Source organism: Cetorhinus maximus, chromosome 9 (assembly GCF_964194155.1).
Source record: "Cetorhinus maximus chromosome 9, sCetMax3.hap1.1, whole genome shotgun sequence".
Lineage (NCBI taxonomy): Eukaryota > Metazoa > Chordata > Chondrichthyes > Lamniformes > Cetorhinidae > Cetorhinus > Cetorhinus maximus.
The window spans coordinates 61,033,197-61,057,371 of record NC_135887.1 but is presented as its reverse complement, the minus strand read 5'-3'; the positions used below and the strand labels follow the sequence as shown (position 1 = coordinate 61,057,371).

The window sequence follows — 24,175 nt, the reverse complement described above, 5'->3', positions numbered from 1 at the left end:
TGCACCATTTATTTATTTATTAAACATTTGTGTCCCCAAAGATTTCTCCATTCTGAGAGATGGACATGTTTCCTGAATTCTGGAGGAGATGAATGATTTTATTTCATTTGGTGTTAATTTTCTGACTCTTCGTCTCCTGACTTTAATCCAATACACCCGCACTGCCAATCTCCCACTTTCCAGCCCCACTTCACCCACCTTGAAAACCGGACATATCGTATACCAGGAAACAGTTCACCCAGAGAGAAGCTTGCTTAAGGGAGAAGGTGGAATGAGGAAATGAGGGACACAGAGTCAGCCCCGGGTGGTTGGGATGGTTAGAGTACTAGGGGTAAGGCAGCACATTCTCGACTTGGGATGAAGAGCAGGGAGTAATGCATACAAGGAAAGAGACATTAAAAATACTTGCGACTGCTGCATAAACTTGGAAGACCTGAATACCAGTTCTGTCCTGATTAGTACATCATATTAAGACTGATTGAAGCAACAGTGCATTCAGATGGTTTTGAATTTAAATTGTTTTTCTTTTTGGTGTTGCTGGTAATATTCTCTCCTTTATTCTTCTGTCCTCTTACCTTCTCCTTTCTCGATCTCCCCTCCCCAACCCGCCAATCACTTCTTCGATGGCACCAGAAGAGCGACAGCGAGTCTATCACCAGCTCCGAGCCGCCTGCACTCACCAGGAGCACCAGCCAAGAATCAGAAAGCAGCACCGTGGTAGGGCAGTGACAAGCTGGGGCGTGTGCATGGTGTGTGCTGTGCTGCTTACGCAGTGCAGTGGGACACGCTCTATTGTCTTATAAATAACACCACTCCCACTCCCCTGCTCCAACTGAACAAAGAGCAGCAAACTACAAGTTGTTTAATAGAAACCCCAAGAATAGATAGTATTTACCCAGCATACTAAGACAAGAGCAGAGATTTCTGAGGCACGGGCTATCATTGTAAGGAAATTTCTGGTGAGGTACCTGATATTAATAGTGCTCATTTTGAACACAAGTGGGGGACAAATGCAGGGAGAGGCAACATTGGATCCATTAGGCTCACTTCAGTTCCATGTAAAACAATGGAATTGATCATCAGAAGTAAACTTGGGTTTTCTGTACAATAGCCCAGCTAGCAGCAGGCAGCATGGATTTAGAAGGAGATCACTCTTCCTGCTTTCTTTAAGGAAGTAACAACTTAAACCCTGACACGTGCTCTAACTCGACTTCTAAAGTTCCACATGGAAAGCTGTGTGCATTTGTGTAAATCTTGGGTATGATGAGGTATGTCTGAAGTTTAGAAAATAATTAACTGTTTGAAGAATGATGTTGGGGTGGGAGTGGGGTGCCCTGTGGATCAGTGCGGGGACTGCAGTTTGTTTCTGATCTATTTGGATTTGACAGCCCATTGCAAGAAGATAATAAATAGAAGAGGCAGTGGGATCAATGGAAGCATTTCAGAAATTACAGAACAATGACAGACAAAGTGAATACAGGCAAATGGAAAGTACTACACATAGGGAAAATAAAAAGGACCACCACATCCATTAATTATGTTGAAGTAGCAATGGTTGATGTTGAAAGAAAGCTATACATTTCAGTGGGCACACCACTCAACATGTCCAGGCAACACAGAGCAGTAGTCAGTTAAGCCAGTAGGGGGTTGAACTACAATAGTCAAACCAATATAATACAAATTAGGAAGTCCTGGTGCAATTACACAGGACTCTGGAGGCAATGGACATTGAATAATGGGTCCTGTTCTAGTTACTGAGCTATGAGAGATGGGGGCTTTGGAGAGAAGAGCCACAGAGGGATCTTACTTATGGGAAAAAGAATGGAAAATTAGATATTTCAGCCCATTAAAGTGGAGTGGTGTCCGAGAAGTGACCTTAAGGAGAGATATGAGGTAGTTAATGGAAAAAAATAGATCAATCCACAATACCAAACTACATTGCAAGAGTAGGAAAGGGTGAGGAAGATTCAAGCTAGCTAAAAGGCAAATTTCTCAGACTGAAATCAGGAAGCTCTTCAACAAACGGTGATCAAACTGAGCAATGGACTCCAAATAGAAGTGTTGAAACAAAACCCCTGGAATCATCAAGAGATAACGACCTATCAATTTGATGCATTGTGATGTGGTCTGAATGGTCATTCTAGGTGGAAAATGAACTAAATGGGCTTCCTCATCTGTTGCTTTCTCATGATCTCTCCCCAGTCTCTCCTTCCTTACAATCTCCTCACACCCCCCCAACTGCACTTTCCTGTCTGTCCCCGCCCCAGCCAGAACTCGCGACTCCCTTGTCAATCAAAAATCTGACTCAGCCTTGAATATATTCAATGTCCCAGCCTCCACTGCTCTCTGAGGAAGAGAATTGCAAAGATTAATGACCCTCTGAGAGAAAAATATTCTCAACTCCAATTCTAGACTCCCCCACACCCACCCTGTCAAGTCCCCTCAGGATCTTATCTGTTTCGAGAACCACTCATTCTTCTAAATTCCAATAGATACCTGCCCAATCTTCTTCATAAGACAAGCCCCTTCATCCCAGGAATCAGTCAAGTGAACCTTCTCTGAACTGCTAACGCATTTATATCCTTTCTTAATTAAGAAAACTAAAACTGTACACAGCACTCCAGATGTGGTCTCACTAAGCCCCTGTATAATTGTAGCAACACATCGCTATTTCCATTCTGGATTCCACTTGCAATAAACACCAATATTCCATCTGCCTTCCTAATCATTTGCTGTACCCACATATCAACTTTCTGTGATTAATGTACCAGGATACCCAGACCCTGCTGTACCTCAGAGTTCTACAATTCTTCCTGCCAAAGTGGACAAGTTCCCATATTTCCCACATTATACTCCTTTAGCCAAATTATATCCCACTCACTTAACCTGTCTATATCCCTTTGCAGACTCTCTACCTCCTCTTCACAACTTAGTTTCCTACCTATCGTGGTGTCATCATTAAATTTAGCTCCCATACGTTCAGTCCCTTCATCCAAGCCATTGATATAGATTGTCAATAGTTGAGACCCCAGCAATGATCCCTGTGGCACTCCACTAGTTACAGCTTGCAAACCCGAAAAAGACCTATTTATCCCGACTCTCTGTTTCCTGTTAGCTAACCAATCCTCTATCCATGCTTGTACCATGAGCTCTTGTGTGTAGCAACATTTAACATGGGACCTTATCAAATGCCTTTTGGAAATCCAAGTACACCACATCTACAGGTTCCCCTTTTCCACCTTGCTTGCTGCTACTTTACAGAACTCAAATAAATTAGTCAAACATGATTTCCCTTTCACAGAACAATGCTGACTCTGCCTGGTTGTATTATGATATTCTCAATGTCCTGTTATTACCTCCATAACAATGGATTCTAGCATTTTCCCTATGATAGACGTTGGGCTAACTGGCCTATAGTTTCCTGCTTTCTGTCCTCCTCATTTCTTGAATAGAGGTGTCAGGTTTTTCAAAGTGTTTGGCACCTTTAATGATCTGAAATTAAAGGATCTAAAGGATCCTTTATTGGCCCATAGCATCTTAAAGGTACTTTAATAGATAGTAGCTGCAGCTGTAGAAATCCTTCATTAGCCGTTAGTGCTTTAAGGGTCATTTAGCACATTGTGGTTGGTGATTTAAGGACCCTTTAATAACCTGTAGTAACGCTTCAAGAGTTTGTTCATCTTCACCCCCATTCCCCTACTGAGAGTTACTGTCATCACATCTCAATTGTTTCCCCCTTACTCTTATTGAGGATCGCTGTACCCACGTTCCTACTGCACTCACCTTACCCTTACTGAAGGTTTTTGTACCCCCATACCCCTCACTAGGGGATTTTATACTCACATTCCCATTGTAACCTGCCCCCATATCTCTCACTGGGGCTTTTTATACCCACATTCCCATTGTACCCCTCCCCCATATCCCTCACTGGGGGTTTTTATACCCACATTCTCATTGTCCCCCCCTAATACCCATCACTGGGGGTTTTTATATCCACATTCTCATTGTACCCCCCACTCCCAACCCTCATTTGAGGAGGCACTTTCTCTTCACGTACATTGTGGTAGCTGTAAATGAAGTGTTTGATGTAATGCTGCCCCAGAACTTGGTGCTGTGAGCTTTTACTGTGTTTGGGGTGTTCACACTCATTATGTTTTAACCTGTTGTCCCAGGTCAGTAACAGTTCTGGAGAGACACTGGGAGCCGACAGTGACTACAGCAGTGCAGCTGGAGAAAGCATGCCAGGCAAAAGCTCCTTGGGGACCGCAGTATCCAGAGGGACTCTCTCGGATAGTGAGATCGAGACTAACACTGACACCAGATACATATTCGTAAGTCACCATGCAAGCTGTCCCACGATGAGAACTTGGGTTGATTCCTTACTCAATCCCTCACCTGGGACAGGGCAGCCAGTGCGGTTGCTAGGCTGAAATTGGCCTGGTCACCCCACTGAGTCTTGTGTCCTCTTTGTAAACTAATGGTGAGGTGCCGAACTGCAGTTGCAGAACTCAGCCAGGTTGGCAGCAGGAGAGATGAGCAGGGTTAGAGTGGAGAGAATATCACTGGCTTGATGTCCTTTTAAGAATGGACAATCCATTGAGTTCATGCCAACACACTGGAGATGGGGAAAGGGAAGAGTGTAGACCCTAGATTTGGAAGTTCAGGAGGAATCAGAGGAAAGTTCCACCAGAGCACATTAGATCAATAAAATAGAGAGAGCAATTGCCTGTTAAACAGAAGGTTCCTGCCCAGGAGGGGGTTAGACAGGCTTTCCAAATATTATATGGAGTTAATGAGGGGAGGAAAGGAAACTGAGTTTCTTGGAAGATGTTTTCGCTAGAGAAAAGCACGGAGTTTGTAGCGAGGCCTGGAGATGGGGAACTAGGAAGACTGACAAGGCTGAGAAGAGCTGCTGTTGGAAAGTGATGTGCACTGTCTCCCAAGAGGAATGGAGTTGCAGGGTATGAGCGGATGCAAAGAGCAGAAGGTTTGACAGGGCAGGATGATGGAGAATGATCGTGAGAAGGACTGGTGAACGGGAAGAGGAAGGCGGGGTGAATGTGAGAGTTAAGTGAGGATCAGCCGAGTGTGTAATGGAATGAAGAGCAAATTGACAAGGCTAAGTGCTGATGGAGTTGTTCTTGTCTAACAGGCAAAATCGCGCATGCTGGGACCTGGATTCAAGGCTGTTAAAGGTGGTAGTGGGTATCCACAGCCTGCTGTACCCCCAGAGGATATCAGTCAGAGGGTTTACCTGTTCGAGGGATTGTTGGGTAAGAATTGAAAAACATCCTGTCATTTTAATTTGGAGATGGTTATAAAGTGCTCGATGAGCAGTGATTCAAATCACCCCATTAGCCCCACAACCCCTGGGGTTCCAGAGTGGCACTGTTACAGTGTCCCTCACCCCTTATCACCCACCAGGTGACCCATCCTCACCCCTTATCACCACTTGGTGACCACCCCTCACCCCATGTCACCCACTGGGTGACCCCCACACTCGTTGCCCAATAGATGACGTCTCCTTCCCTCTCCTCCAGTAACTGTGGTGGAGGTTGGTGGGCTGCGTGTCGGGAGCGGAGTGTGCGGGCAGCGTGACAGGGTTGATTGTGCCAGGACTGGTTTTATGTGGCAGTGAATTGTTTTGTGCAGCCTCATTATCATGTTTGAGTGTCTGTGTACAACTGTATGTTTGATGAGAGGAGTTTGCGGAAGTTCAGTGTTTACCTGTATAGTTGAAGACAGACATGTGACGTTGTGACTTTATATTGTGTCCAGCTCTCTCCGCACCGCCCGCGCCCCTCCCCTCTCCGCACCGCCCGCGCCCCTCCCCTCTCCGCACCGCCCGCGCCCCTCCCCTCTCCGCACCGCCCGCGCCCCTCCCCTCTCCGCACCGCCCGCGCCCCTCCCCTCTCCGCACCGCCCGCGCCCCTCCCCTCTCCGCACCGCCCGCGCCCCTCCCCTCTCCGCACCGCCCGCGCCCCTCCCCTCTCCGCACCGCCCGCGCCCCTCCCCTCTCCGCACCGCCCGCGCCCCTCCCCTCTCCGCACCGCCCGCGCCCCTCCCCTCTCCGCACCGCCCGCGCCCCTCCCCTCTCCGCACCGCCCGCGCCCCTCCCCTCTCCGCACCGCCCGCGCCCCTCCCCTCTCCGCACCGCCCGCGCCCCTCCCCTCTCCGCACCGCCCGCGCCCCTCCCCTCTCCGCACCGCCCGCGCCCCTCCCCTCTCCGCACCGCCCGCGCCCCTCCCCTCCCCGCACCGCCCGCGCCCCTCCCCTCCCCGCACCGCCCGCGCCCCTCCCCTCTCCGCACCGCCCGCGCCCCTCCCCTCCCCTCCCCTCTCCGCACCGCCCGCGCCCCTCCCCTCCCCTCTCCGCACCGCCCACGCCCCTCCCCTCTCCGCCCGCGCCCCTCCCCTCTCCGCCCGCGCCCCTCCCCTCTCCGCCCGCGCCCCTCCCCTCTCCGCCCGCGCCCCTCCCCTCTCCGCCCGCGCCCCTCCCCTCTCCGCCCGCGCCCCTCCCCTCTCCGCCCGCGCCCCTCCCCTCTCCGCCCGCGCCCCTCCCCTCTCCGCCCGCGCCCCTCCCCTCTCCGCCCGCGCCCCTCCCCTCTCCGCCCGCGCCCCTCCCCTCTCCGCCCGCGCCCCTCCCCTCTCCGCCCGCGCCCCTCCCCTCTCCGCCCGCGCCCCTCCCCTCCCCGCCCGCGCCCCTCCCCTCCCCGCCCGCGCCCCTCCCCTCCCCGCCCGCGGTCCCTGTCTGATTTGAGGTTTGTGTGGGCAACAGATATGAAATAGCTATTTCCTGCACTCTGGCTCTGTGCTTGCAGTCCTTCCTGTGCTCTCTCTGCTGCTGCTCCTGCTCCTGTCTGACTAGATCTGGGATTGTGAAGAATCTGTCACTCCCTGCACTGTTGAAGGAATTAAACCCATTTACCAATCTCGCTGATGAATGTAACTAAATGTTGGACTTTTTTCCTTTCTACTTGCTGCTTTGGATCTGCTCAGGGAGAGACAAGAGCTCAATGTGGGACCAGCTGGAGGATGCGGCCATGGAGACCTTATCTATGAGTAACTAAGCGCTCATCCTGCCTGCTCTTGCATGGCTGCTGCATGAGATTGAAAATGACTCCAGTCACTTAGATTCAATTACACTCTTGTGAAGGAGCCAGCATAGATTGTGCCCCTACCCCACTACCCCCACCACCGTCCCCCGTCCCTCCCCCTCCCCCGTCCCTCCCCCTCCCCCGTCCCTCCCCCTCCCCGTCCCTCCCCCTCCCCCGTCCCTCCCCCTCCCCCGTCCCTCCCCCTCCCCCGTCCCTCCCCCTCCCCCGTCCCTCCCCCTCCCCCGTCCCTCCCCCTCCCCGTCCCTCCCCCTCCCCCGTCCCTCCCCCGTCCCTCCCCCTCCCCCGTCCCTCCCCCTCCCCGTCCCTCCCTTCCCCGTCCCTCTCCCCCCGCCGTCTCCCTCCTCTGCCCCCCTCCCCCCGCCGTCTCCCTCCTCTGCCCCCCTCCCTCCCCGTCTCCCCGTCCCGTCTCCCTCCCCCCGCCCGCGTCTCCCTCCCCACCACCAGAACCATTGCCCCCCTCCATACCTACCTGCACCCCACTCTGTTCCCACCTTGCGCCTCTCCATTCTTACCCCACTGGTTCCACCTCCTGTGACCGTTCCCAGGTCTCCCACATGTCCTCTCCTCCATCCCCCATGTGTCAAACTCACCGCTTCCCCTAACTAATGAGTATTAGTTAAATAATGACTGACTATGTAATAGTCGGGAGCTACTGAAGTTGCGTTGGAAAGTGTCAGTGTCTCTGGTGTACTATTGAGCCATGCACCCCATCCTACTGCTTGCTGCAGACAGGAGTCTGTGCAGGGAATTTTATTACCAGGAATTGTCTGTAAGCCTTGGAGATGTGTTCGTACTGCCCACTGTGTGGTTACCAGATAGTTCTTACCCTTTCCTGCACCGTGTGTTTATGTGGACAGTTTGGGACATGAAAATGGAGTGTGGGATCTCATCTGAAGCCTGCACCAAACATTGAAATACTGCCGGGTATCGATCCCCCTGCCCCTCTCTGCCGGGTATCGATCCCCCTGCCCCTCTCTGCCGGGTATCGATCCCCCTGCCCCTCTCTGCCGGGTATCGATCCCCCTGCCCCTCTCTGCCGGGTATCGATCCCCCTGCCCCTCTCTGCCGGGTATCGATCCCCCTGCCCCTCTCTGCCGGGTATCGATCCCCCTGCCCCTCTTTGCCGGGTATCGATCGCCGCCCGCGATCCGGTCCCGACCGCAATTTCACACTGGTTGGCCAATTGACAGCCAGCATGAACCCTGTGCTGCAGCGCTCAGCGCTGCCGGGATGGACCACGAGCAATGAAGTTTGCGCATGCACGCAGGTTCGTGCAGTAAAAGCTCCCTGGGACACAGAGCTGCCTCAGAGTGCTGAAGATTTTTATCAATAAAAATAAAGGCTTTTATAATACTGAAAACGTCCCCTCATGTGACTCTGTTACATGAGGAATGTCATGTTAAGTATGAGTGTAAAAAGTTTTTATTCTTTTACTCACTGGTCGAAACCTCATCCTGCTTGTGGATGATGTTTCACCAACAATGCAAAGGCCACTTGACCTTTTTGGCCGCCCACCAACCGAACAGTTGCATGGGCAGCGAAAAATTCCAATTAATTAATTGATTAAGGGCCCTAATAGGCCATTTAATTGTCAGCGGGTGCACTGCCGACTGCAACGCGCCCACCAACCGAAATGTCATGCGAGTGCGCGATGTCGTCGGGACACCCGCCCAATGTCATCATGCGCCATTTTACGCTTGAGTCTGTCGGGCACATGCCCGCACACCAGGCTAAAAATTCTGGCCTATGTTCTGAAATTGACTGACTTATTTTACCACAAAGTCCGCCTGGAAAGTAGTGCACGAGTCATCGATTGTTTCGCAGACCAGCGCTGAGAGACCGACTGTATAACCCAGACACCATTTCAAGGACTCCATCGTCTATCCTTTCCCCTTGAACCATTGACTTTTAACCTTTTGAGCAGAATTCCTTTTATTATTGTGGGTGGGTGTGTGTGTGTGAATATTTAGAAAGAGTAATTATTATACTTAATATTTCATGCTGTATGTTTATAAGCTTTTCATTCCACTTGACGAGTCTGGTTTTATAATAAACTAATAATTTTGTTGTTTATTGAACAAACCTGGGCATGAAGTGGTCATTCTGAGATGAATAGGGAAAGCAAATATTTGGTCATAAAACTAGCTGGAGAAATCATTTAAATATATCTTGTGACCTGTGAAGTAGTGGAACTAGAGACAGACAGTGCACTCCTTCCACCTTGGTGGTAACACCCTGCCCTCTCTGCTGGGTATTTGTTCGTATTGTGATCACCTGGCTGAGGCCTGCAATTTTTGCTTCCTCCTGCCCTCAGCCATTTAGTAGGAAGACAGTGTATTAAGCAGAACTCACACCAGTGGTGTCATGCTCTGATCACTCTGCTGGGACTCTGGGGTAATCAGGAATGCCCTTGGTGCAAGCAACTGTTGTGTGTTGAGTGGTGTGACTGGTGGCCATGGCTGAGTAGGAGAGGGATGAACAGATGTGACTGTCTCACCGCCTGCTCCTCCTCAGGTAAGGAACGTTCGGTGCTGTGGGACCAGGTCCAGTTCTGGGAGGACACTTACCTGGACGCAGTGATGCTGGAGAGAGAAGGAATGGGCATGGACCAGGGGCCTCAAGAAATGATTGACAGGTACAGCACATCTACCACTCTGCAGGAAAGCGCTGCAGTGGCTACTAGTGAGTGTGCAAGCAACTTCAGTTAACCTGTGGGGCTCTCTTCCTGCAGGTATGAGTCACTGGGGGAGCACGACCGGAAGCGGCTGGAAGATGACGAGGACCGCTTGCTGTCCACGTTACTCTACAATATGATCGTCTACATGCTGATGGTCAAGGTCAGCTCTCAGCCATTGGTGTATAAACAGATAGTAGGATCTGAAATTAACAGTCTGAACCTTCTGTACTCTACACTGCCCTGGAAGTGTTCAAGGGATCAGGTACAGCACAGGGTTAGATACAGAGTAAAGCTCCCTCTACACTGTCCCCATCGAACACTCCCACAACCGGTACAGCACGGGGTGAGATACAGAGTAAAGCTCCCTCTACACTGTCCCCATCAAACACTCCCAGGACGGGTACAACACGGGGTTAGATACAGAGTAAAGCTCCCTCTACACTGTCCCCATCAAACACTCCCAGGACAGGTACAGCACGGGGTTAGATACAGAGTAAAGCTCCCTCTACACTGTCCCCATCAAACACTCCCAGGACAGATACAACACGGGGTTAGATACAGAGTAAAGCTCCCTCTACACTGTCCCCATGAAACACTCCCAGGACAGGTACAGCGCAGGGTTATATCCAGAATAAAGCTTCCTCTACATTCTTTCCATCAAACATTCCTGGGAGCAGAGCAAGGCTGTAAAGGCAAGACTTCAGTGAGCAGAGCAGGTCTGTAAAGAGTGAGATTTACTGAGCAGAGCAGAGCTTAAATTTAAGGAAATAGTCTTTTAATTAAAAACAAACAAAAAGTATGGCAAGGGATCTCAGTCCTGTGTGTTGTACGGCCTGCAGCATGTGGGAATTCTTCGACCTTCCATCTCTGGATGACCACATGTGCAGGAAGTGCCACTGGCTTGACCAGCTTGTGCAACGGGTTTCGGAGCTTGAGTGTCAGCTGGAGACACAGCGGGGCATCCGCGAGGCTGAGGGTTACGTGGATAGCACGTTTTTAGTTGTGGCCAGGAAGTGCAGTCAGAGAGGGAATGAGTGATCACCAGTCAGAAGAAGGGAGGCAGGTAGTCAGGAAAGCCCCAGAGTGCATCTCACTCAAGAACCGTTTTTCTGTGTTCGAAAACGGTGAGGGTGAAGGTTCCTCTGGAGAGTGCAGCCGGAGTCAAGTTCATGGCACTGTGGGTGGCTCTGCTGCACAAGGAGGGAGGAGTAAGAGTGCAAGAGCAACAGTGCTAGGTGACTGAATAGTGAGGGGTGCAGACAGGCGCTTCTGCAGCAATAGACATGAGTCCAGGATGGTATGTTGCCTCCCTGGTGCCAGGATCAGGGATGTCACAGAACGGCTGCAGGGCATTCTGAAGCAGGAGGGCGAATAGTCAGAGTTTGTGGTTCATGTTGGTACCAATGACAAAGGTAGAAAGAGGGATGAGGTCCTTAACAGGAATTTAGGGAGCTAGGTAGCAGATTAAGAAGCAGGACTTCAAAGATTGTGATCTCTGGATTACTCCCTGTACCACGTGCTAGTGAGTATAGGAATAGGAGGATAGAGAGGATGAATGTGTGGCTGAAGAGGTGGTGCTGGAGGGAAGGTTTTAGTTTCCTGGATCACTGGGTCTGGTGAAGGTGGGGCCTATACAAGTCAGACGGGTTGCACCTGAACTGGGACGGGACCAACATCCTTGTGGGGAGGCTTGCTAGTGCTGTTGGGGTGGGGTGGAGTTTAAACTAATTTGGCAGGGGGGGTGGGATTCAAAGTGGAGGTACAGTAAGGGGTGATGCACAGCCAAATATAGAAGAGAAACTAAGTCAGTCTGGAAGGCAGAGCAAATACAGACCTGTTAAGACATGAGAGAATAATGCAAGGCTGGATTGCATCTATTTTAACACAAGGAGTCTTACAGTAAGACAGATGAATTGAGGGCGCTGATTAACACATGGGAATACGATATTGTTGCTATCACAGAGACATGGTTGAAGGAAGGGCAGGACTGCCAGCTCAATATTCCAGGGTATAGAATCTTCAGGCATGACGGAGGGAGGCGGGGTGTAAAAGAGGAGGTGGCATTACACGATTGAGTCAATTACTGCAGTAAGGAGGGATGATATCTCAAAAGGTTCCTCAGATGAGGCCATATGGGTAGAATTCAAAAACAAAAAGGGGGCAATCACTTTGCTGGGAGTGTACTATAGGCCTCCAAACTGTCAGCGGGAGATAGAGGAGCAGATATGTAGGCAAATCTCAGAGAAGTGTAAAAATGATACAGTAATAATAGGGGATTTCAACTTCCCCAATATTAATTGGGATAGTCTTAGTGTGAAAGGCTTAGAGGGGGCGGAATTCTTAAAGTGCATCTAGGAGAGCTTTTTGAGTCAACACAAGAGTCCTACAAGAGAAGGGGCGGTACTAGACCTAATCTTAGGGAATGAAGCCAGGCAGGTGGTAGAAGAGTCAGTAGGGAGCATTTTGGGGATAGTGACCATAACTCTCTAAGACTTAAGGTAGTTATGGAAAAGGACAAAGATGGACTGGAAATAAAGATCCTGAATTGGGGTAAGGCTGATTTCAATATGATAAGACAGGATCTGGTCAAAGTGGACTGGGAGCAGCTACTTGTAGGAAAGTCTACATCAGACCAGTGGGTCATTGAAAAAGGAAATAGTGAGAGCTCAGGGCCAACATGTTCCAGTAAAGGTGAAGGTTCAGACCAAGTCCAGGGAACTCTGGAGGTCAAGGGATATAGAGAATTGGATAAGGAAAAATAGGAGGCTTATGACAGATACAGAGGGCTGAAAATAGTGGAAGCCCTAGAGGAGTATAGGAAGTGTCGGAGTGGGGTACTTAAAAAAGTAATTAGGAGAACTCTTTGGGCATGAAAAACACTGGGTGGCAAGACAAAAGAAAATCCCAAGGCATTTTATAAAGATATTAAGGGTAAGAGGATAACCAGGGAAAGAATAGGGCCAATTAGGGACCAGTTCACTGTGGAGAAGGACGATGTAGGTGCAGAAATCAGGAGGGGGACTGTGATATACATGAACAAATTAGCATTGAAAGGGAGAACAAATTAACATAGAAAGGGAGGAGGTATTAGTGGTTTTAGTGGGCTTAAAAGTGGATAAATCCCCAGATGAGATGTATCCCAGGCTGCTATGTGAAGCAAAGGAGGAGATTGCAGGGGCTCTGACACTAATTTTCAAATCCTCTCTGGCCACAGGATAGGTGACAGAGGACTGGAGGACAGAAAATGTACCATTATTCAAGAAGAGTAGTAGGGATAAACCAGGTAATTACAGGCCAGTGAGTCTAACATCAGTGGTAGGGAAACTATTGGAAAAAAATTCTGAGCGACAGGATTAATCTCCACTTGGAAAGGCAGGGATAGTCAGCATGGCTTTGTCAGGGGGAGATCATGTCTAACAAATTTGATTGAATTTTTTGAGGAGATGACTAGTTGTGTAGATGAGGATAGTGCAGTTGATGTAGTGTACATGGACTTCATTAAGGCTTTTGACAAGGTCCCGCATGGGAGAATGGTCAAGAAGGCCAGAGCCCATGGGATCCAGGGAAATTTGGCAAATTGGATCCAAAATTGGCTTAGTGGCAGGGAGCAGAGGGTGATGGTTGAAGTTGTTTTTGCGATTGGAAGCCTGTGATGAGTGGTGTACCACAGGGACCGGTGCTGGGACTCTTGTTGTTTGTAGTGTGCATTAATGATTTAGACGTGAATATAGGAGATATGATCAGTAAGTTCGCAGATGACACAAAAATTGGCAGTGTTGTAAATAGTGAGGAGGAAAGCCTTAGATTACAGGACAATATAGATGGGCTGGTAAGATGGGCAGAGCAGTGGCAAATGGAATTTAATCCTGAGAAGTGTGAGGTGATGCATTTTGGGGAGACTAACACAGCAAGGGAATACACAATGAATGGTAGGACCCTAGGAAATACAGAGGATCAGAGGGACCTTGGTGTACATGCCCATAGATCACTACACTATCCCCATTAAACACTCCCAGGACAGATACAGCACGGGGTTAGATACAGAGTAAAGCTCCCTCTACACTGTCCTCATCAAACACTCCCAGGACAGGTACAGCACGGGGTTAAATACAGTATAAAGTTCCCTCTAACCTGTCCTCATCAAACACGCTTAGGGTAGGAATTGTACTTTTAGACGGATGTCCCATCTCACTTCATGTTTTCTTATGTTATCCAGGTGACCCATGTTCTGTTCTCTCGACCCTATTCTCACTAAATTGCTGACCACTCAACTTCCCTGGCTGGTTCCCCTGTTAGCTGATATTGTTAACAGTTCTCTCTCTAAAGTGTTGTCCCTGATTTAAATCTGCCCTCATCACTCCTCTGCACAAAAAACCAACCCTTGACCCCATAGCCTTGCAAACTACTGCCCCGTCCCCAACCTCCCTTTCCTCTCCAGAGTCCTTGAATGAGCTGTCACCTCTCAAATCCATGCCAACCTTTCCCGGAACTCCATTTTGAATCCCTCCAATCAGGTTTCCACTCCTGCCAAAGTATGAAACAGCCCTTATCAAAGTTACAAATTACACCCGAAGTGACTGTGACAAGGGTAAACTATATCTCTTCACGCTTCTCGACCTGTCTGTAGCCTTTGACATGGTTGATCACTGCATCCTTCTCTAATGCCTCTCCATTGTCATCCTGCTGGGTGAGAATCTCATGTGGTTCCATTCTTACCTGTCTAATTGTAGCCAGAGATACATTTGCAATGGCTGCTCTTTCTGCTCCTCCATCAATGCCTCTGGTCTCAGTAAAAGACCCATCCTGGGTCCCTCTTATTTCTTAGCTACAAGCTGGCCCTTGGCTACATCCTCCAACTGCACAGTGCTTGTTTTCACACCTATGCTGATAACCCTCTGCTCTATCTCGCCATCACCCCTCTCGACGACTCCACTGTTGCTAAGTTATCAGACTGTTTAACCAACATTCAGTACTGGATGAGCAGAAATTTCCTCCAATTAACTGTTGGGAAGACTGAAGCTATTGTTTCCGGTCCCCACTCCAAATCTAGCTACTGACTCCCTCCCTCTCCCTGGCAACAGTCTGAAATTAAGCCAGTCTGTTTGCAACCTTGCTATCAGGTGTGACCATGAGAAAAGCTTTCGACCTCGTATTCGTCTTATCACCAAGCCCGCCTATTTCCATCTCAGTGGCATCGCCCAACTTTGCCCCGTCTCAGCTCATCTGCTGCTGAAACCACCATTCGTGGCCTTTTTCTCCCCTTCTGATTATTTCAACTCCTGACTGGCCTTCCACATTTTACCTTCCATAAGCGTGGGGTTATCCAAGTTTTGTCTCCACATTTAAGAAAGGATATACTTGCATTGGAGGTGGTACAGCGAAAGTTCACTAAACTGGTCCCTGGGTTGAAGGGGTTATCCTGGGCTTGTGGAGTTTTGAAGAATGAGATGCGATTTCTTTGAAACTCACAAGACTCTGAAGGGGTTTGATTTGATAGGGTAGACGCTGAGAGATTGTTTCCCTTGGTCAGAGAGTCAAAACACAGGGGCACAGTCTCAGGATGCACCAAGTCCCTTTCCCCTGTCACCCCTGTGCTCACTGACCTACATTGTCTGCTGGTCAAGTAACATGTTAATTTTAAAATTCTCATCCTTGTTTTCAAATCTCTCCCTACGTCTGTAATCTCCTCCAGCATCACAATCCTCTGAGTTATCTGTACATGTCCTCTTGTACATCCCTGATTTTAATCACTCTACCATTTGACTGCACTCCTACAATTGGCCAGCAACTACTCTGGAATACTCTCCCAATACCTCTTTCCCTCCTCACTTTCCTCCTTTAAGAAACTTCTTAAAACTTATTTGACCAAACTTTGGTCACCTGACTTAATAATTTCTCACTTGCTTCAGTGTCATACTTTGTTTTATAATACACCTGTGAAGCATCTTGGGATGTTTTATTATATGAAAGGTGCTATATACATATAAGTTGTTGTTATCTGAATGTTTTGAAAGCCTGTTTAAGAGAAAGACTTGAGCTTTAGGTGACAGAGCAGAAATTTTATGATTTGGAGAGTGTTTTGCAGATTGGTGCACAGTTACAGTCTGTTAACTGGTGTCACATCCTATGTGCAGGTCAACAAGAACGACATCCGGAAGAAGGTGAGGAGGCTGATGGGTAAATCACACATTGGACTGGTGCACAGTCAGGAAGTGAACGAGCTGCTCGACCGCCTCCCACACCTGGTGAGCATTTCCACTCCGTCGCTGTCCAAAGTTGTCATGTGCCCCCTCCTGGGATATACACCAGCAGAAAGATAACAGTCAGAAACACTTGTAGCAGGAAGATTACAGTCAGACACACAGCAGGAAGATTACAGTCAGACACACAGCAGGAACATTACAGTCAGACACACACAGCAGGAATATTACAGTCAGACACACACAGCAGGAATATTACAGTCAGACACACAGCAGGAGTATTACAGTCAGACACACAGCAGGAATATTACAGTCAGACACACAGCAGGAAGATTACAGTCGGACACACACAGCAGGAAGATTACAGTCAGGCACACTCGCAGCAAGAAGATTACAGTCAGGCACACTCGCAGCAAGAAGATTACAGTCAGGCACACTCGCAGCAAGAAGATTACAGTCAGGCGCGCTCGCGGCGGGAAGATTACGGTCAGGCGCGCTCGCGGCGGGAAGATTACGGTCAGGCGCGCTCGCGGCGGGAAGATTACGGTCAGGCGCGCTCGCGGCGGGAAGATTACGGTCAGGCGCGCTCGCGGCGGGAAGATTACGGTCAGGCGCGCTCGCAGCGGGAAGATTACGGTCAGGCGCGCGGCGGTAAGATTAGTCAGGCGCGCTCGGCGGGAAGTTTACCGTCAGGCGCGCTCGGCGGGAAGTTTACCGTCAGGCGCGCTCGGCGGGAAGTTTACCGTCAGAAGGACACAGCATGAAGATTACAGTCAGGCACACTCGCAAGCAGTCAAACCCAAAACTGAACTGTACCAACCATATCAATACTGTGGCGACAAGAGCAGGTCAGAGGCTGGGAATCCTGCAACGAGTAACTCACCTCCTGACTCCCCAAAGCCTGTCTACAATCTACAAGGCACAAGTCAGGAGTGTGATGGAATACTCTCCACTTGCCTGAATGAGTGCAGCTCCCACAACACTCAACAAGGACAAAGCAGCCCCCCTGATTGGCATCACATCCGTAACATTCACTCCCTCCACCACCGACGCACAGTGGAGCAGTGTGTACCATTTACAGGATGCACTGCAGGAATTCACCAAGACTCCTTAGGCAGCACCTTCCACACCCACGACCACTACCATCTGGAGGGACAAGGGCAGCGGATAGATGGGACAACCACCACCTGGAAGCTCCCCTCCAAGCCACTCACCATCCTGACTTGGAAATATATTGCCATTCCTTCACTGTTGCTGGGTCAAAGCCCTGGGACACTCTCCCTAACAGTACAAGCAGGCGCACGCACAGCCAGGAGATGAGAGTCAGACATCCATAGCAGGAAGATTACATCCAGACACACCTGTAGCAGGAAGATTACAGGCAGGCGCACGCACAGCTGGGAGATTTCAGTCAGAGGTGCCCATAGCAGTGACATTGCAGACAGTCAGAATGAGTGGGAAGATTCCAGCCTGAAAAACGAGGTTAGGGACATCCGTCTGAGATGTTGGAGATGGGCCAGGACATGTTGTTAGCTGTGGATAGAATAATGTTGGACAAGAAGCCAGAGCGTCAGGACCACAGTCCTCCCTCTGGACTTGTTGGTGTTCACACATTGACCCCTTGGCCCTGATAGCTCCACACATTAGGAATGGCCTTGTGTCTGCACTGGGTAGGTTGGCACCAGCTATTCCTTTAATGGCCTTGCATTTGATTCACAGGACAGCCGTGACCTCCACATCAGACCCTGTGGTAGCCGCCATATCAAGAAGCAGACGTTTGTGGTGCATGCAGGAACTGACACCAATGGCGAAATCTTTTTCATGGAGGTACTGGAAGCTCGATCACACCATAAAAACCAGAGCTTCTCAAATGCCCTGTGATGGAGAGTGTGCAACAAAGAGTAACTCATTTGCCTGTAGTTCTGTCAGATTTGCTGAGCTAAGTCCTTGGCATGCACACGTGTACGGAGAAATTCAGCCTCATGATGTTTTGTAGTGCTGACCACTTTGTCATGCTGAATGCAGCACCTTCAAACGTGTACAGCCATTCATGATCCCTAAGTATCAGAGTAATGGTTCAAATTTGAGTGGGTCCTCTCCTCACTGGTGTTATGGTACAGTCATGATTCCTAGGGTCCCCTCCTCACTGGTGTTATGGTACAGTCCTGATGCCTAGGGTCCCCTCCTCACTGGGGAGCCCCTTGAGCCTGTTTTACCATTTAACTGAGCATGGCTGATCTGTGACCTAAACCCATATAGCTTAAAATCTACATGATGAGCATCAATTGCTGTTTGTGGACGAGAGTTCCAAACTTCTTCCACCCTTTGTGTGTAGATATATTTCCTAATTTCACCCCTTGAAGGTCTTTTTTAAGTTACGCCTCCCAATCCTAGACTCCCCAATCAGCAAATAGTTTTTCTCTATCTACCCTATCCCTTCCCCATAATACCTTGTAAACCTTGATCAAATCACCATTTAATCTTGTAAATTCCAGGAGTACAATTCTATTTTGTGTAATCTCTCCTCATAATTTAACCCTTAGAGTCCAGGAATCATTCTGGTAAACCCACACTGTACTCCCTCCAAGGCCAATATATCCTTTCTAAGGTGTGGTGCCCAGAACTGTTCACAATACTCCAGGTGTGGTCTAACCAGGGCTTTGTGTAGCTGAAGCATGATTTCTACCCCCTTCTATTCCAGTTCTCCATATGTAAAGAGCAGAATTCCATTAGCCTTTCTGAATCTTTTCTGTACCTGTTCAGGACATTTTAATGATCTGTGTACCTGGAGCCCAAGTCTCATTTGGACCTTCACTGTTTCTAGTTTTTCACCATTTAGGAAGTCCCGTTCTCTCCTTTTTAGATCCAAAGTGGATGACCTCACCTTCGTCTACATTGAAATCCATTCTTTTTTTGGAAAAATATACTTTATTCATAAAATATCTGAAAGAACATTACAAAACATTTCTAATTCGCCATCACAAAAAGTGCAATCAGATTCAACTTTTACACATGGATCACGAGGTGCTTCAATACAGTCAATGAGTATTACAATCATTTCAATATGGTCATTACAGGCAATCAGACAATGTAATGATATTGGAGTTATCAACATACATCATGTTGCACTCTGCGGTGCTTCAATACAATTATAATACAATTAGTATTCACTGCATACATTCATTGTGGGCTGAGGCATCTATACCTTTCCCAGCCTATGGCAGAAAGGTCTTAGACAGCGACCTTTCCCCATTGTGCCCTTGCGGTGGCTGCCCCAAGCTTTAGTGCGTCCCTGAGCACGTAGCCCTGGACCTTGGAATGTGCCAGTCTGCAACACTCGGTCAGGGACAACTCTTTGCACTGGAAGATCAACAAGTTTCGGGCAGACCAGAGAGCGTTTTTCACTGAGTTGATTATCCTCCAGCTGCAGTTGATGTTTGCCTTGGTGTGTGTCCCTGGGAACAACCCGTAGAGCAGAGTCCTGTGTCACAGAACTGCTCAGGATGAACCTTGACAAAAACCACTGCATCTCTCTCCAGACCTTCTTTGCAAAGGCACATTCCACAAATCCATTCGCCACAGTTCTGTCCATTCACTTAATCTATTAATATCTCTTTGTAATTTTATACTTCCATCTACACTGCTGACAATGCTGCCTATCTTAGTGTCATTAACTCATTAGCAAATGTGGCTTTCTATCCAATCATCTAAGTTGTTAATAATTATGACAAATATTTGAGGCTCCAACACAGATCCTGGCAGGGCACCACCAGTCACATCCTGACAATCACATTACCTGCCCATTTTTTAAAATTGTGGCCGTTGCATTTATTGTCCATCCCTCATTACCCTTGTTCAGAGGGCATTTAAGAGTCACATGTAGGCCAGGTAAGGATGGCAGATTTCCTTCCCTAACCAGATGGGTTTTTACAACAATCGACAATGGTCATCATTAGACTTTTAATTCCAAATTTTTATGATTCGAACCCGGGTCCCCAGAGCATTACCCTGGGTTTCTGGGTTACTAGTCCAGCAACAATACCACTACTCCATTGCCTCCCCATTCTGCTTTGGACAATTAGAATTAGGGTATTTGCAATGTTCTCACTGACTTCCTTTAAAACCCTGGGATGGAAACCATCTGATCCTGGGGAGTTGTCCCTGTTTAATGTCATCATTTTCTTTATTGCTGTTATTTTGCTTCTGTTCATTTTGGTGAGTTCCTGTCCCTGATCCAATATTATTTTCCTTGGGATGTCAGACATGCTTACCCCTTCCTGTACTGTAAATATTGACACATTATTCAGCATATCCCCAATGTCCTTATTCACATTGACCTTGATTGATGGCTTCCCCTCATTAATGTGCTGGGGTTCCCTCAAGCAGCTAATGTTTTGGAGCGATTCTGTGCAACATGACTGCGGCCTTGTTTGGCTCTGTCTTTGAATGATGATTTTTCTGCTGTTGAGCTGGTGGCACTGCCTCATTTATTTGTGTTACCCATGGGGAGTCTCTGGTGCTTTGGTACCTCTGATAATGCCGAGTTCAGTTCATCAGCCTGTCCTGTGTTCACCAAGGACAGAGTTGGCCCCTGGTGCCTCCCCAACCATATGTGTATGGAAGGTGATGGTGGGTCATTGCTGGCGTCTTGGGGAGGTGGGACTGTAGTGTTGTCTGTACTATGGATGTAATTTACTGGGCTTGCTCTAGCTCTGTGTGCTCCTTGTGCTTACCAGGTTTGTGATGACTGCATAGTGCTGCGCAGTAACATCGGGACTGTCTACGAGCGCTGGTGGTACGAGAAACTCATTAACATGACGTACTGTCCGAAAACCAAGGTCCTGTGTCTGTGGAGACGCAACGGACAGGAGACCCAGCTCAACAAATTCTACACCAAGAAGGTACAAGCACAGGCCCTGTCTCTGGATCAGCATTCGGATGCATGTTTACTTGCTGTCTCTTGCTCTGTCTCTGTCTGTTCCCTGCTTGCCCAGCCCCTTATTCCCATCAACCCCGCAACAAAATGTTGCTCCCCACCACACCCCCGCCTCCCCTCGCCGCTCTACCTCCCCATCCCTGACTGTAATTAATACTATTTCCTGTGTGGTTTTTTTTGGCAGTGTCGCGAGTTGTACTACTGTGTGAAGGATAGCATGGAGCGTGCAGCTGCAAGGCAACAGAGCATCAAACCAGGTACATTGCCAGCGTCATTAGTGTATAAGCATCGGAGCGTTGATGACTAAGTTAGCACCACCACTTTTGGTGGGGCTGAATGCTATTGGGCATGTACACACCCTCACACACTAGTGACTGTGTACACACCTTCACACGCTGACTAGTGAGTGTGTACACACCCTCACATGCTGACCAGTGAGTGTGTACACATCCTCACATGCTGACCAGTGAGTGTGTACACACCCTCACACACTGACGGGTGAGCGTGTGCACCCCTTCACACACTGACGGGCGAGCGTGTGCACCCCTTCACACACTGACGGGCGAGCGTGTGCACCCCTTCACACACTGACTAGTGAGCATGTAAACACACTTGCTCACTGGTGACTGTGTACACACCTTCGCACACTGACTGGTGACTGCGTGCACAGCTTCGCACACTGACTGGTGACTGTGTGCACACTGACTGGTGGCTTTGCACACACCCTCACACACTGTTTACTGTGTACACACCTCACATACTGAACGGTGAGTGGGTACACACCTTCACACACTGATTAGTGACTGTGTACACACCTTCACGCGCTGACTGGCGAGTATGTGCGCACCTTCACATGCTGGCACGTTATCCCCAAAGCCATGTCCTATTATCTTGTGTAGCAATCTTTGCTGTAGCACCTTTTGGAAATCCAAGTACACCACATCTACAGGTTCCCCTTTATCCACCTTGCTTGTTACTTCTTTACAGAGCTCAAATAAATTAGTCAGACTCTGCCTGGTTGCATTGAAATTTTCTAAGTGTCCAGCTATAACCTCTTTAATAATAGATTCCAGCAATATTCCAATGACAAGCCAGCTAACTGGCCTGTGGTTTCCTACTTTCTGCCTGCCTCCTTTCTTGAATAGTATTACATTCACTGCTTTCCAATCTGATGGGACCTTACCAGAATCTAGGGAATTTTGCAAAATTACAACCAATGCATCAACTACCTCAACAGCCATTTCTTTTAAGACCCTACAATGCAGCCCATCAGGTCCTGGGGATTTGTCAGCCTCTATTTCAAGTTGTTTTCTCAGTCCCCTTTTCCTGGTGATTCTAATTATTTTAAATTCCTCCCTCCCTTTAACCTCTTGATTTTCAGGTATTTCTGGAATGCTGTTTGTGTCCTCTACAGTGAAGACAGACACAAAATAACTGTTCAACACTTCCACCATTTCCTTATTTACTGTTATTAATTCCCCAGACTCACTCACTCTCAAAGACCAACACTCACTTTAGTTATTCTTTCCCTGTTTAAATATTTGTACAAACTTTCCCTATCTGTTTTTATATTTCTAGCTAGTTTTCTCCCTCCCTTTTACTTTTTAAGTCATTCTTTGCTGGTCTTTTAGACTCTATTCAGTTTCTGATTTATCACTAATCTGTACAGAATTATGTGCTTTTTCTTTCAGTTTGAGACTTATCTTCAGTCCAAAGTGGATTCCTCACACTTTCCCATATTAAACTCCATCTGCCAGTTTTGCCCACATTTAACCTGTTCATGCCCATTTGCTACCTTTTGCTCCCACCAGCACGATTTACTGTGCCACCAAATTTGATGTTGCCAGCAAACCTGGATAAACTATTCCCTATTCCTTCACCTAATAAACTGATAAGTATGGTGAAAAGCTGAGGCCCCAATACACATCCCTTGGAACTGCTCATACCCTGACAACTACCTCCTCAGAAAATCCAACTAACATAGTTAGATATGACTTAACACATTCAATATGATCATGGCTGATCCTCTATCTCAACACCGTAATCCCACTCTCTCCCCATACCCCTTGATGCTTTTAGAGTCCAGAAATCTAGCTATTTCCTTATTAAGTATAATCAGTGACTAGGTCTCCACAGCCTTCTGTGGTAGAGAATTCCACAAGTTCACCACCCTCTGAGTGAAGAAGTTTCTCCTCATCTCAGTCCTAAATGGTCTACCCTGTATCCTGAGACCATGACCCCTTGTTCTAGACCCCCACAGCCAGGGGAAACATCATCCCTGCATTCAGTCTGTCCATACCTGTCAGAATGTTATACGTTTCAATGAGACCCACTCTCATTCTTCTAAACTCCAGTGAATACAGGCCTAGTCGGCCCAATCTCTCCTCATACGACAATTCTGCTATCCCAGGAATCAGTCTGGTGAACCTTCGCTGCATTTCTATGGCAAGTAAATCCTTTCTTAGGTAAGGGGACCAAAACTGTACACAATACTCCAGTTGTGGTCTCACCAAGGTCCTGTACAGCTGCAGTAAGACATCCTTGCTCCTGTACTCAAGTCCTCTCGCAATGAAGGCCAACATACCATTTGCCTTCTTAACTGCTTGCTGCACCTGCATGCTTGCTTTCAGTGATTGGTGTACAGGGACACCCAGGTCCCTTTGTACATCAACATTTCCCAATCTATCACCATATAAAGAATACTCTGCTATTCTGTTTTTCCTACCAAAGTGGATAACGTCACACTTATCCACATTAAACTGCATCTGCCATGTATTTGCCCAGTCACTTAACCTGTCTAAATTGCCTTGAAGCCTCTTAACACCTTCCTCACCACTCACTTCCCACCAAGTTTCGTGTCATCAACAATTTTGGAAATATTTGGTTTCCTCATCAAAATTATTGATATATATTGTGAACAGCTGGGGCCCAAGCACTGATCCCTGCGGTATCCCACTAGTTACCGCTTGCCACTCCGATAAAGACCCATTTATTCCTATTCTCTGTTTCCTGTCTGCTAACCATTTCTCAATCCATGCCAATATATTCCCCCAATCCCAGGTGCTTTAATTTTTCACACTAACCTCTTATGTGGTACTTTATCAGAAGCTTTTTGAATATCCAAATACACCACATCCACTGGTTCTACCTTATCTATACTACTAGTTACTTCCTCAAAAAACCCCAGTAAGCTTGTCAAAGATGATTTCCTTTTCATAAATCCATGTTTACTTTGTCCAATCCCG

At 48.2% G+C, this 24,175-nt stretch overlaps 1 protein-coding gene across 6 annotated transcripts in view; it reads left to right on the top strand.

Moving 5' to 3' along the window:
- The window catches only part of madd (MAP-kinase activating death domain), a 262,082-nt gene that overhangs the window by 197,659 nt on the left and 40,248 nt on the right, over window positions 1-24,175 (top strand). For 2 of the 6 annotated variants that reach the window (XM_078548797.1, XM_078548796.1), the window contains 10 exons: window positions 634-717; window positions 4,173-4,331; window positions 5,153-5,273; window positions 6,999-7,061; window positions 9,632-9,752; window positions 9,849-9,954; window positions 15,929-16,039; window positions 17,714-17,821; window positions 20,731-20,895; window positions 21,115-21,187. In XM_078548797.1, the coding sequence (XP_078404923.1) occupies window positions 634-717; window positions 4,173-4,331; window positions 5,153-5,273; window positions 6,999-7,061; window positions 9,632-9,752; window positions 9,849-9,954; window positions 15,929-16,039; window positions 17,714-17,821; window positions 20,731-20,895; window positions 21,115-21,187 (1,111 nt within the window). The remainder of the gene's footprint in view (window positions 1-633; window positions 718-4,172; window positions 4,332-5,152; window positions 5,274-6,998; window positions 7,062-9,631; window positions 9,753-9,848; window positions 9,955-15,928; window positions 16,040-17,713; window positions 17,822-20,730; window positions 20,896-21,114; window positions 21,188-24,175) is intronic. The other 4 variants (XM_078548801.1, XM_078548800.1, XM_078548799.1 and 1 more) reach the window with 3 other exon arrangements.